A 12,746-nucleotide genomic window follows, 5' to 3' on the forward strand; every position below is an offset into this window, starting at 1 on the left:
AAGTATTCAGAGTGACTCCCAGACAGGTGACTATCTCAGCCATTCAGGGGATCCATTGCAAATTTGCAGGCTAATGTTGTTCTCAGGAGGTTTTATTATAGTTGTATGATAAGGCAGAGTAATGCATTTCTTGATCACTGAACTCTAATAAAACTTCCTGAGCACAGCATAAACTGGTGGACTTAAGTTTGCTATTTGTGTACATATGCAATTTCCAGGTGATTACACTAGAAAATAATGCGCATATATTAGACACATGGTGACAATACAGGAGCCTGGGCTGAAGCCTTGATGACAAATTTCAAACTTGTGCTAACTCGATTACTTTGTGTGTTTATTGCCAAGAGATCAATAGTCAAAAGAGTTTATCTGGATAACATACATTAGCAGGACAAATAATGACATTTCAATTTGCTACCCCTCTCACTGGCAAAAATTTAGCCACTTAAAGAGAGCCAGGTCCTGGAGGGGAGGGAAGTGTGGAGGGCAGCTAACATCTGTCCATCTAGTGCCAATATTCAGTGAGAGCTGGAGAAATGTAGCCTGGTAATTCTGGTCAGAAAAAATGCTGTCCTCATGTGACCTGGGAAACTATAGTCAGGTATATTCTTTTGAATATCTGGATAAAGTTACCCAGGTTACTTGTTGCTCACCAGACTGCTGAATACGACCCTCCATGTGCAGACATTTTTCTGACTTATTAGAGATTGTCACTCAAGGTAGTTTCAAGGTTGTCCAGTTCTATACATTTGAGTACTTACACATTAGGACAGAGGACATGAAGGCTCAAGGAAAGGACACATCAAACAATATGACAATGTTTATAACATCTGAGAGTCGAAGTAGAGGACAGTTCTGGAGGATCCTGAATCCCACGCTATGAAGCATGAGATGTCCCAATCCATTCCTGCAAGCAAACAATATAAAACTCTGACGCACCCACACACCTTGTTAGCCAAGTCACTGGATGTTCTTCTTTTGTAAAAGTCAAACAATCCATCACTGATGTGTGCTTGGGAAAGAGACAATGCATGGGAATAGGGGTGGTCATTATAGACTGTACAAAGTCTAGAGTCCAACTCCTTCTGTGATTGGTCAGGGCGCAGGAACACCCTCTGGGACATTACCCATAAAGCCTCAGATCTCCACAGCTTTGGTCACCTCAGCAAGCAATACCTAAGAGAAGGGCATCTCACGGGCTGAAGAGGGCAGAGGTGAGTTATTTTAACCCTGTGTCCCAGCTGCAAAGGACGGAGCTAGAACCAGTGATAAAATAGGACAAATACACGGGCAACTATTTGCTAAATATATTTATTCTTAATATAACTTCTCCAGTGCTTTTGTTAAATATTGAATTCAGTTAAAACACAAGAAATGCCCTACTGGGTCAGACCAAGGTCCACTGAGGCAGGACACTGAGGCAGGCCTCGATTTATTGTCCACTGAGGCAGGCCTCGATTTATTGTCCTGCCCGGCCTCGATTTATTGTCCTGCCCACCCTACCCACAAAGCAGGCCACACACTCGACCTCCTATTCACTAACTCACACATACACACTAACCCCCCCTCATGCACACCTATACCATGGTCCGATCACCATCGCATTGACGCGACCTGTACACTGAGCAGCAATACCACGCCCACGCAAACTAGAAAAACCATATACTTTAGACGCAACTGCAAACAAGATGATCTCATAGCTGCCATCTCCACCGACATTAACACCCTTGACCTATCAGATGCAGACACGGCACTTGCGTCCTGGAACCACATTACCACTGACATTGCCAATAAAATCTGCCCATTACAAGTGCGTAATATTAACGCCTCTAACAAACACAAACAACCTTGGTATACCCCGGAGTTAAGAAGCATGAAACATACCCTGAGAAAGTTGGAAAGAAATTGGCGCAAAGATCCCTCGCCAACCCAATTGAACAGGTTTAAAACATACCTACACACTTACCGGACAGCAATTGATAAAACCAAAAGAGATTACTACTCACAATGAATCCATCACTTACAATTCAATTCAAGAGCCCTATTCCAGTTAGTAAGCCGCCTCACAAAACCCCTATCCACACACACTATTGACACAGATGAACAGTCCAAATGTGAACACCTAGCCTCTTTCTTTCACAAAAAAATAGATACCATCATGGCTCGATTCCCATCCTCACACTCACCCTCTGACCCCCTGCAATGCCTATCAACTGCCAGACTCTCCACATTTGAAACCACCTCTTCCCTTGAGATCACTGCCATCTTAAAAAAAATCCGACCCTCGACACACCCCTCAGACACCATCCCTACTAAAAACCTCCTCTCCATTCCTGGGTGCATTGCGAAACCTATCTCTAGCATCATCAACCAATCCATCGCTCATGGCAGCATACCCAAAAGCCTCAAACATGCCATTATTAAACCTATCTTAAAAAAACCCTCCCTTGACCCAGCTGATCTCACCAATTTCCGCCCTATCTCAAACTTGCCACTGCTCACAAAGGTCCTAGAGAAAGTAATCAACAAACAGCTTTCAGAGTTCATGGACGGACACAACATACTCACTTCCTCTCAATTCGGCTTCCGCAAACACCACAGCACTGAGACCTTGATGTTATCCCTCTCTGACTGTATCCTTAAAAGCTTGGATAGAGGCCTCTCGCACATCCTAATCCTCCTTGATATATCCGCTGCTTTTGACACCGTTAACCATCACATACTCTTGCAGCGACTCACTGACATTGGCATCGCTGACTCTGCCCTTCAATGGTTCCAATCATACCTCACTGACAGGCAATTTAGTGTGCAAATAGGGAATGCCATCTCCAAACCCTATGACCTTGCATGAGGAGTACCTCAAGGCTCATCTTTATCCTCCACACTCTTTAATATTTACCTCCTACCGCTTTGCTACTTACTATCCAAACTAGGCTTTCAACACTTTATCTATGCTGATGATGTGCAGATACTGATTCCAGTTTCTGACACAATAAACAAAGCCATGCAAACCTGGAACACTGCACTCGCCTCCATCAGCACCTTACTAGCCAACAACTTTCTCGCTCTCAACACTGCTAAAACCGAACTCATCCTCCTCGCTCCCCCCAGCATCACCCATCCCCTAGCACTGTCCACCCCTTCCAATATATCCTTCCCTCCACACATACGCAGCCTTGGTGTTACTCTTGACAACCAATTCAACTTCAAAAAATTCATCAACACTATCATCAAAGACTGCTATTTCAAACTTCACACACTCAAAAAAACTCAAACCCCTTTTGCATCTCAACGACTTTCGCACTATACTCCAAGCCCTCATCCTATCTAAGATTGATTACTGCAACTCCTTGCTCCTGGGCCTACCTAAAAACACCCTCCAACCACTGCAACTCTTACAAAATGCGGCGGCCCGCATCCTCACCAATACACACAGAAACGACCACATAACTCCGGTACTCAAACATCTGCACTGGCTGCCTGTATCAGCTCGTATCACCTACAAAACGCTCACCCTCATACACAAATCCCTACACAACCAAAACTTACATTGGTTCAAAGAAGACTTCACCTTTCATAACAGCAACAGACCCACCAGAAAGCAATATCTCGCCACTCTTCACATCCCATCTCCCAAACTCACTAAACTGCGCTCCATCAAGGAAAGAGCCTTATCCCTTGCTGGCCCCTCCCTCTGGAACAAGCTACCCACCTCACTCCGCCAAGAAACCTGCCCCAAAATCTTTAAACAGAACCTGAAGACCTGGCTCTTCACCCACTCCTACACCTAACCCCTTTCCTCCCCGCTCCACCACCCCCCTCCTCTGTAAATTTGTACAATTATCTATTCTAGCTACATATGATGTAAGCGCCACTGCTATTTCTGTAAATATGTAAATTTATCGAGTATATTTAGTTTGCCCTCCCCCCCACCCTCCTCAGCTCCCATGTTATCTCCCTCCTCCCTCCCCGCTTCCATGTTCTACTGGTTACTTGTTACATGTAAAGCCTGTTGCTTGTTGCGTTCTCTGTAAACCGACGGGATGTTCCCAACGTGCGTCGGTATATAAATGCCTTTAAATAAATAAATAAATAAATAAATAAATCAATCTTGTCTCAGACAGTGAATAATACAGGTTGCAAGACCTGGTAGATGCCATAAAGTAAATCTAATTCCTATCACTCACTCCCAGGGCTAAGCAGTGGCTTTCCCAATCTACCTGGCTAATAATATGTCATGGACATATCCTCCAGGCATGTGTCCAAACCACTTTTACACCCGACATACTAGACACCTTGACCACATTCACTAGCAGCAGATTCCACAGCCTGACAATACGCAGAGAGAAAAAACATTTTCTACACTCACCTGCTTATTAATCTGCTGGTTATTAGTTTCATGGAGTGTCCCCTTGTTTTAATTTTATTTAAAAGTATTATTTAGCCGTTGCACTCCTCACATGGTTTTACAAACTTCTATCCTGTCCTCTTATAGTCGTCTCTTTTCCAGGCTGAAGAGACCTAACCTAGGCAGCCTTTCATCTCAGGGGAGCTGTTCCCTCCCCTTTATCATTTCCTTCACCCTCCTCTGCATCTTTTCCAGTCCTGCTACGTCATTTGAGAGATGGGGAGACCAGAACTGCACACAATGCTCAACCTGTGGTTGCAGCATCCCTCCATACAGAGGCAGTATGAGCGTTTCCATGTTAATCTCCTTTTCTTTTCACATCACTCCTTACATTCTAGTTGCTTTTCTGACCACGGCCGTGTATTCAGCTGAGTTGCAAGTATAATATAAGTAAGAAAAGCTCTGGGATAGGAAAGAGTAAAGAACCTTCTGGTAAGCATGTCCAGATGTTCCAGGTGTTTTGCAAGGATTAGGAGACGTCTGGTACTTATGAGCAGAGACTCCATGACAAGGTGGAAACCTCCACCACCATCAATTACTGCCAGGTTCCTCTCCCCCCTGCTCCCATCCAGAATCCCAGGATAACCTCTCCTTCTCTGTCCCCCACAGACGCCTGCACACACCTAAGAATGGGGGCTTGCACCCATAAGTGCATTTAACTTTCAGCATCTTCTGCAATTCCTCTCCTAGCACATTTGCAAAATTATATTTTCTATGGCAGGCGAGTCCTCTCCAGCTCCTGCTGCAAAATATTCACAGAATTCCTCCACCGTTTCTAACGTTTTATGCTGCTGAGAGTCGGGGTTTGCTTTAGTTCTGTTTGTACCTTCCCCTCTCTCCTGCTTATCCTCTTTATAGCTTCCTCCTTCATGGGATCTCTCTTTTTCTTTATGTTTCTCTTCTGTGCTCTCTGTGCTTCTCTCTGTCTCCTGTTTCTTCTTCCTCCTCTTCTCTGTTTCCTCCTTGCTCTCTCTCTGCATCTCTTTCTTTCCTTCTGATTCTTTTTATTGTATCATCCTCAAGACCTTCAGCTCCCTATTAATTTGTCCTCTCTCCCTCTTCTCTGTATCCCTCCCATCTCTCTCCTGTGTTTATAAATTTGTGTTATGGATCTCCGACGTAAGCTGTAGACCTTCGGCCCGAGATGGCGTTATCGCTACCTGAGGGGAATGGTCCCCCCAGGTCACCATCGTTGGGAGGCGAGGCCAGAGGAGAGCCAGGGCCGGCTGGTCTTAGATGAGCCCCTGCGATTAGGATCGTCGGCCAGGCAGGGCAGGAGATCCAAAGGCGGGTGGCAAACAGAGAAGATAGGGTCCGGTCCAAAGGTCTCAGGCAGGCGGCGTACAGTCAGGGTGGAGTCCGGTCCGAAGGTCAGAGGCAGGTGGAAAACAGGCAGAATGAGGTCCAGTCCAAAGTTCAAGCCAGGGAAGTCCATCTGAGGGAAAAAGGCACGGAAGGCAGGAACAGGAGCAGGAGGAGTGGAGCAGGCACAGGAAGGCAGGAGCAGGTACACAGGATCAAGAACGCAGGAGAAGAACCTCCGGAGGGTTAATGCAGGATCCGGAGGGAACACAGCACCAGGGAACTCGTTGCCAAGTCATCAGTGGGGAGTCTGGGAGAGCCTTAAATAAGCCAGGTCTGCTGACGTCATCCTCCGAAGCCCACGGTGATTTCCCGCCATTGGCCCTTTAAATCGCGGCAGGAGCCACGCACGCATGCATATGGGAGGACCCTGGCTAGAAGAGGAAGCGGAGGGCGACTTCGTACTGAAGTGGAGGAGGCCCCGGCAGTGTTAGTGTCAGGCAAAGCAGGAGAGGAGGGATGGCCAGCCAAGTCCCAGAACCCGAGGCCGGAACAGAGTTGGGGAGGCATTTTCGGGTAGGTGGAGCCAGCCAAGGACCTCCAGGGCCAGAGAGTGTAACAATTTGACTCTGTGCCAGCTTTAGCTCCTGTACTCAGTCTCTCTTCCTCTCTCATTCTGTCTCTCCATCTTTCTCTGCTTCCCTCCTTTCTCTGTCTCTGCTGACATTGGACTGACTGAGGATGGTCTCTTCTTACCTGATCTCTGTCTCTCTTCCTCTCTCATTCTGTCTCTCCATCTTTCTCTGCTTCCCTCCTTTCTCTGTCTCTGCTGACATAGGACTGACTGAGGATGGTCTCTTCTTACCTGATCTCTGTCTCTCTTCCTCTCATTCTGTCTCTCCATCTTTCTCTGCTTCCCTCCTTTCTCTGTCTCTGCTGACATGGGAATGACTGAGGATGGTCTCTTCTTACCTGATCTCTGTCTCTCTTCCTCTCTCATTCTGTCTCTCCATCTTTCTCTGCCCCTCCTCCTTTCTCTATCTTTGCTGACATTGGACTGACTGAGGATGGTCTCTTCTTACCTGATCTTTGTCTCTCTTTCTCTCTCATTCTGTCTCTCCATTTTCCCCGTTCCCCTCCTTTCTCTGTCTCTGCTGACATTGGACTGACTGAGGATGGCCTCTTCTTACCTGATCTCTGTCTCTCTTCCTCTCTCATTCTGTCTCTCCATCTTTCTCTGCTTCCCTCCTTTCTCTGTCTCTGCTGACATTGGACTGACTGATGATGGTCTCTTCTTACCTGATCTCTGTCTCTCTTCCTCTCTCTCATTCTGTCTCTCCATCTTTCTCTACCCCCTCCTTTCTCTGTCTCTGCTGACATGGGACTGACTGAGGATGGTCTCTTCTTACCTGTTCTCTGTCTCTCTTCCTCTCTCATTCTGTCTCTCCATCTTCCTCTGCCCCTCCTCCTTTCTCTATCTCTGCTGACATGGGACTGACTGAGGATGGTCTCTTCTTACCTGATCTCTGTCTCTCTTCCTCTCTCATTCTGTCTCTCCATCTTTCTCTGCTCCCTCTCCTTTCTCTATTTCTGCTGACATTGGACTGACTGAGGATGGTCTCTTCTTACCTGTTCTCTGTCTCTCTTCCTCTCTCATTCTGTCTCTCCATCTTTCTCTGCTCCCTCTCCTTTCTCTGTTTCTGCTGACATTGGACTGACTGAGGATGGTCTCTCCTTACCTGATCTCTGTCTCTCTTCCTCTCTCATTCTGTCTCTCCATCTTTCTCTGTTCCCCTCCTTTCTCTGTCTCTGCTGACATGGGACTGACTGAGGATGGTCTCTTCTTACCTGATCTCTGTCTCTCTTTCTCTCTTTCTGTCTCTCCATCTTTCTCTGCGCCCTCCTTTCTCTGTCTCTGCTGACATGGGAATGACTGAGGATGGTCTCTTCTTACCTAATCTCTGTCTCTCTTCCTCTCTCATTCTGTCTGTCCATCTTTCGCTGCTCCCCCTCCTTTCTCTGTCTCTGCTGACATGGGAATGACTGAGGATGGTCTCTTCTCAATTCTCTTTACAGACCTCCAGAAGACTGAGCATGATGCAGATACGCTCCAGCCTGTTCCTACTGATGGGTGAGTGAGAGAAATCCTGCATTGTAATAACTGCAAGGATTATAAAAATGGCTGCTGGCAATAACCTTTAAAAATGAGATAGTGCAGGTTTGAAAGCAGATGATGGGGAAAAGCTGACAGTGACTCAGAAGCGCATAGACTGGAATGATTTGGAGGATACTAAATGAACAGGGAAATGATGGCATCCCAGTCGAGAGATTGCAATAAATGTTAACATTGCCCATGTGCCTTTAAGTAAAAAGCAGAAATATTCCAATTTACCCCATTAACTGATAAGCAGATTGTTAATTCAAATAAAATACATAATTTGAAATGTCTGTATATAAATACTAGATGTATAAAAAATAAGATGAGAGAGTTAAAGGGTATAGCACTGAAGGAAGAGGGAGATATAATTGGTATCTCAGAGACCTGGTGGAAGAAGGTTGACTAATGGGACACTGTGATACCAGGGTACAAATTATACCACAGTGATAGAATGGATCAAATTGGTAGAGAGGTGACTCTATATGTTAAGAGGGCGTAGAGTTAAACAGGATAAAAGGTCTGTAGGAGACAAAATGCAATATTGAATCTTTATGGATAGAAATTTCAGGTGAGAAAGGGAAAAGAATACCAGTGAATATGTACTAGAGATGTGTCTTAACGATCGATTTTGGCTGGGGGGCTTTTGGTTTTTTTTTTTTTTAAATCATTTAAATCGTAAATCGGGGGAGGGCGGGAAAACCGGCACACTAAAACAACCCTAAAACCCACCCCGACCCTTTAAAATAAATCCCCCACCCTCCTGAACCCCCCCCAAAATGTTTTAAATTACCTGGGGTCCAGTAGGGGGGTCCCGGAGTGATCTTTGGGGGAATTCCTATTGTATCGCGCCTCTAACGATTTTTTACGATTTAAAACGATTCACATCCCTAATATGTACTACCATCCACCTGGCCAGAATGAACAGAACATAAGAATATGCCATCCTGGGTCATACCAAGGGTCCATCAAGCCCAGCATCCTGTTTCCATTCTGGCAAGTACCCAAACACGAAGGGCCTCAGTTTCCAAGCAGTTTACCGCGTGCAATAAAATCGCAAATCCTACTCTCTGTTTCCTGTCTTTTAGCCAGTTTGCAATCCACGAAAGGACATCGCCACCTATCCCATGACTTTTTACTTTTCCTAGAAGCCTCTCTTGAGGAACTTTGTCAAACGCCTTCTGAAAATGCAAGTATACTACATCTACCGGTTCACCTTTATCCACATGTTTATTAACTCCTTCAAAAAAGTGAAGCAGATTTGTGAGGCAAGACTTGCCTTGGGTAAAGCCATGCTGACTTTGTTCCATGTCTTTCTATATGTTCTGTGATATTGATGTTTAGAACATTTTCCATTATTTTTCCTGGCACTGAAGTCAGGCTAACCGGTCTATAGTTTCCCGGATTGCCCCTGGAGCCCTTTTTAAATATTGGGGTTACATTTGCTATCCTCCAGTCTTCAGGTACAATGGATGATTTTAATGATAAGTTATAAATTTTTACTAATAGGTCTGAAATTTCATTTTTTAGTTCCTTCAGAACTCTGGGGTGTATACCATCCGGTCCAGGTGATTTACTACTCTTCAGTTTGTCAATCAGGTCTACCACATCTTCTAGTTTCCCCGTGATTTGATTCAGTCCATCTGAATCATTGCCCATGAAAACCTTCTCCATCATGGGTACCTCCCCAACATCCTCTTCAGTAATCACCCAAGCAAAGAAATCATTTAATCTTTCCACGATGGCCTTATCTTCTCTTTTTTTTTTTTTTAATTCTTTATTTATCTGCTTTTCAGTTTACAAAAAATTCATCATTTTTGCAATACAGAAAATGGAACAACCAATTATAATATTAGAAGGAGAACAAAAAAAAATAAAACTAGATGAAACTAAATCCTATCACATTACTTCATCATCTTTTGTTTTCGAAATATTTCTATTTACCCAAAAATCAATATCATTAATGGGACAACTCCATGGAATTTTAAGAGAGAATTACAGGAAATAAAATATTCAAAAGGAAAATGGCCTTTACACGCTATGCAGCAAACAAAAAAAACCCATACATTTGTGAGAGTCGATGTGGCTGGCTTTTTCAAATCAATAAAGGACTTTAACTGTTCAGGAGAAAAAAGAATAAAGGTATCTACTCCTTTCTTGAGCACGCATTTACACGGAATCTTTAACATAAAAGAAAAACCTAAGGCAGTCACTTCCTGACAGAGCTAAAAAGCATCTACGTCTTATTCGTGTAGCAGCGGCCAAGTCAGGGTAGATTTTAACATTAGCATTCATATATGAAACTGGAAAAGAACCAAAATATTTTCTCATAACCAGTTGTAAATCTGTTAAGGAAATAAAGGAGACCAGAAGTGTTGCTCTCTCCAGCACATTAATATCTGAATTTTCTATTATTTCAGTGAGGTTCCCTTGCCAGTTCTGAGCAGTAGCTGTTGCTGCAGACTTTGGGAGGAAATAACATTTATTAATAGATGGAAGTTCTTCCTGGGATATTCCCAGTATTTCCCCCATAAATTTCTTTAAGGTGGTATATGGAGTCTCTCCAATCACTCTTGGAAAATTCAAAATTCGCAAATTCAATTGCCTTGACTTATTTTCCAGAGTCTCAATCCTCTTAGCAAGGGTATCTCTCTCTCTTACTGTGGCAGCTTTGAACTCCAAATTTCCAGACTCCTTCTCTTCCAAAGCATGAACTTTATCAGTAATCACATTTATCTGTTTTTGCATTTGAGAAGTAATTGTACTACTTTGTAATATTGAATGCTCCAGTCTTGTAATGCTCCAGTCTTGTTTGTTTATTTATTTATTTATTTATTTATTTAGAGATTTTTATATACCGCAGTACGTAAAGATATACATCACCGCGGTTTACATTTAACAATAACTTAGCAACAGGCTTTACAATTGACATTATTAATAAGTATTAATTAGAGTAAATTACAAATAACAGGATTGACGGAAAAAAGCAAATGTTGCTTACCTGATGTAACAGGTGTTCTCACAGGACAGCAGGATGTTAGTCCTCACAAATGGGTGACATCGAGGATGGAGCCCTGTACGGAAAACTTTTCTGTCAAAGTTTCAACAAGCTTTGACTGACACTGGCACACTGGGTGCACTGAGCATGCCCAGCCTGCAATTATCCCTGTGAGCCACAGGTGTCTCCCTCAGTCTCGTCTTATAGCTAAAAAGCGCAAGCGAAACTAAAATAAAAGTATACAGACCCAACTCCGCGGGGTGGCGGGCGGGTTTCGTGAGGACTAACATCCTGCTGTCCTGTGAGAACACCTGTTACATCAGGTAAGCAACATTTGCTTTCTCACAGGACAAGCAGGATGGTAGTCCTCACAAATGGGTGAGTACCGAGCTGAGGATGCCCGGGAATGCACCAGATACACCGCAGATGCGCAAAGGCGTAACGACTGAGGTGGAAATGGGAACGGAGGGCATCCGCAACACCATAATGGGTTCGTGGAAGGATGTTGGGTAGTGAATTGAAAAAAGTAAGAGTAGGCGGACTGGCCAAACATGGAGCATGCCGGCTAGTCAAATGTAAGCAATAATAGGCTGCGAAGGTATGGAGAGGACTCCAGGCTGCAACCTGATAAAAAAGTACAAGCAGCAGTAACCAAAGGGAAGCTGTTAAGGCTAAGACGGACACAACAGTATGTGGATACCCACAGTGTTGTAGTGAAATGTCTGCTTGTTGGTAGGAAAGGAAATATAGACCACTTAATCAGAAGGATTAGGTCTGTGTGGCCACTGGAAGTAGCAGCTTGACCCTTGCATGAAGGAAAGAGTCAAGTGGAATTCACATGGAATGCAGTGCAATGTAGATAGAATGTAAGCGCAGCATTACTGTCCAGGAATGTGGAAAACCCAGTCTCTCCCTAGGGCGAGAGAGAGAGGTTAGGAAAAATTAATAGAGTATTTCCTGAGGAAAGGAGATACAACATCTACCTGAAAAGGATAGAAAGTTGAATGCGTAGAACTACTCAGTGGCAGAGGAACGGAGTCAGGTGAGTATGGAAAGAGTGCATAACTCACGGACCCTGCTGGCAGGAATGACATTAAGAGGGAAAGAAGTTCCCTTGCCAAACTGTGGAAGAGAGGAATGGAAAGGCTCAAACGTAGAATGTATGAGACTTATAAGGAGAATATATATGTTCATTCCGTGATTAGAGAAATAGAGGCGGCTTGATCAGTGGATAATCCATGGTAAGCCGACTCAGAGAGGATTACCGAAAACGGGAACCCAACTCCCAAAACGATACACCTCCTAAGAGAAAGGTGTATCTATGTGGAGGATGTCTGGAGAACAGAATCCGAGGGAGTAAGAAAAAATGGTGGAAAAGTAAAAGGGGTAATACCTCTTTTTTTTTTTTTTTTTTTTTTTTAGCGTCAGGAGGTAAAGCCTGCCATATTAAACGGCAAGATTTATGTTTAGAAGGTTTTGTGACGCTACCAGAACCTAAGAACATCAGTAAGTCTATGATTTGGGACTGACTGGTGAGGGAATAAAAGGTTACTGATATGATGGATTGAGAAGTATGGGAAGCATACTGATCTCAGTCAGGGAGTGGGGAAAAGAATACTGAACCCCATCCCAGTTCAACATTAGAAGAATGCTGGCTACGAGAGGCAGCAGAAGAGATATATTGAAGAGGCCTTTGATGGAAGAAAAGGCATCTAAGGGAACGCATAGGAAACATGTGTAGGGAGCAGAACCTGTGCATCGTATGGAATGATGCAGACGCAGAGGAAAGTTTAGTTAAACTCAGCGTTAAAAGATTTGCCCTGTACACATGTAATTGAGACCATTTGAGAGGATAGAACCTACGTGGAGAAGGTCAGATAGAG

The 12,746-nt window shown here is 44.2% G+C and overlaps 1 protein-coding gene across 1 annotated transcript in view; it reads left to right on the top strand.

Annotated features, from left to right (window-relative positions):
- The first annotated feature begins 1,133 nt into the window (after positions 1–1,133).
- Positions 1,134–12,746, top strand: part of LOC115083483 (mucin-5B-like) — a 58,479-nt gene continuing 46,866 nt past the window's right edge. The window contains exons 1-2 of the mRNA XM_029587339.1: positions 1,134–1,214; positions 7,787–7,841. Coding sequence (XP_029443199.1) covers positions 7,805–7,841 — 37 coding nt within the window. The 5' untranslated portion in view covers positions 1,134–1,214; positions 7,787–7,804. The remainder of the gene's footprint in view (positions 1,215–7,786; positions 7,842–12,746) is intronic.

This window comes from Rhinatrema bivittatum, chromosome 2, assembly GCF_901001135.1.
Source record: "Rhinatrema bivittatum chromosome 2, aRhiBiv1.1, whole genome shotgun sequence".
Classification (NCBI taxonomy): domain Eukaryota; kingdom Metazoa; phylum Chordata; class Amphibia; order Gymnophiona; family Rhinatrematidae; genus Rhinatrema; species Rhinatrema bivittatum.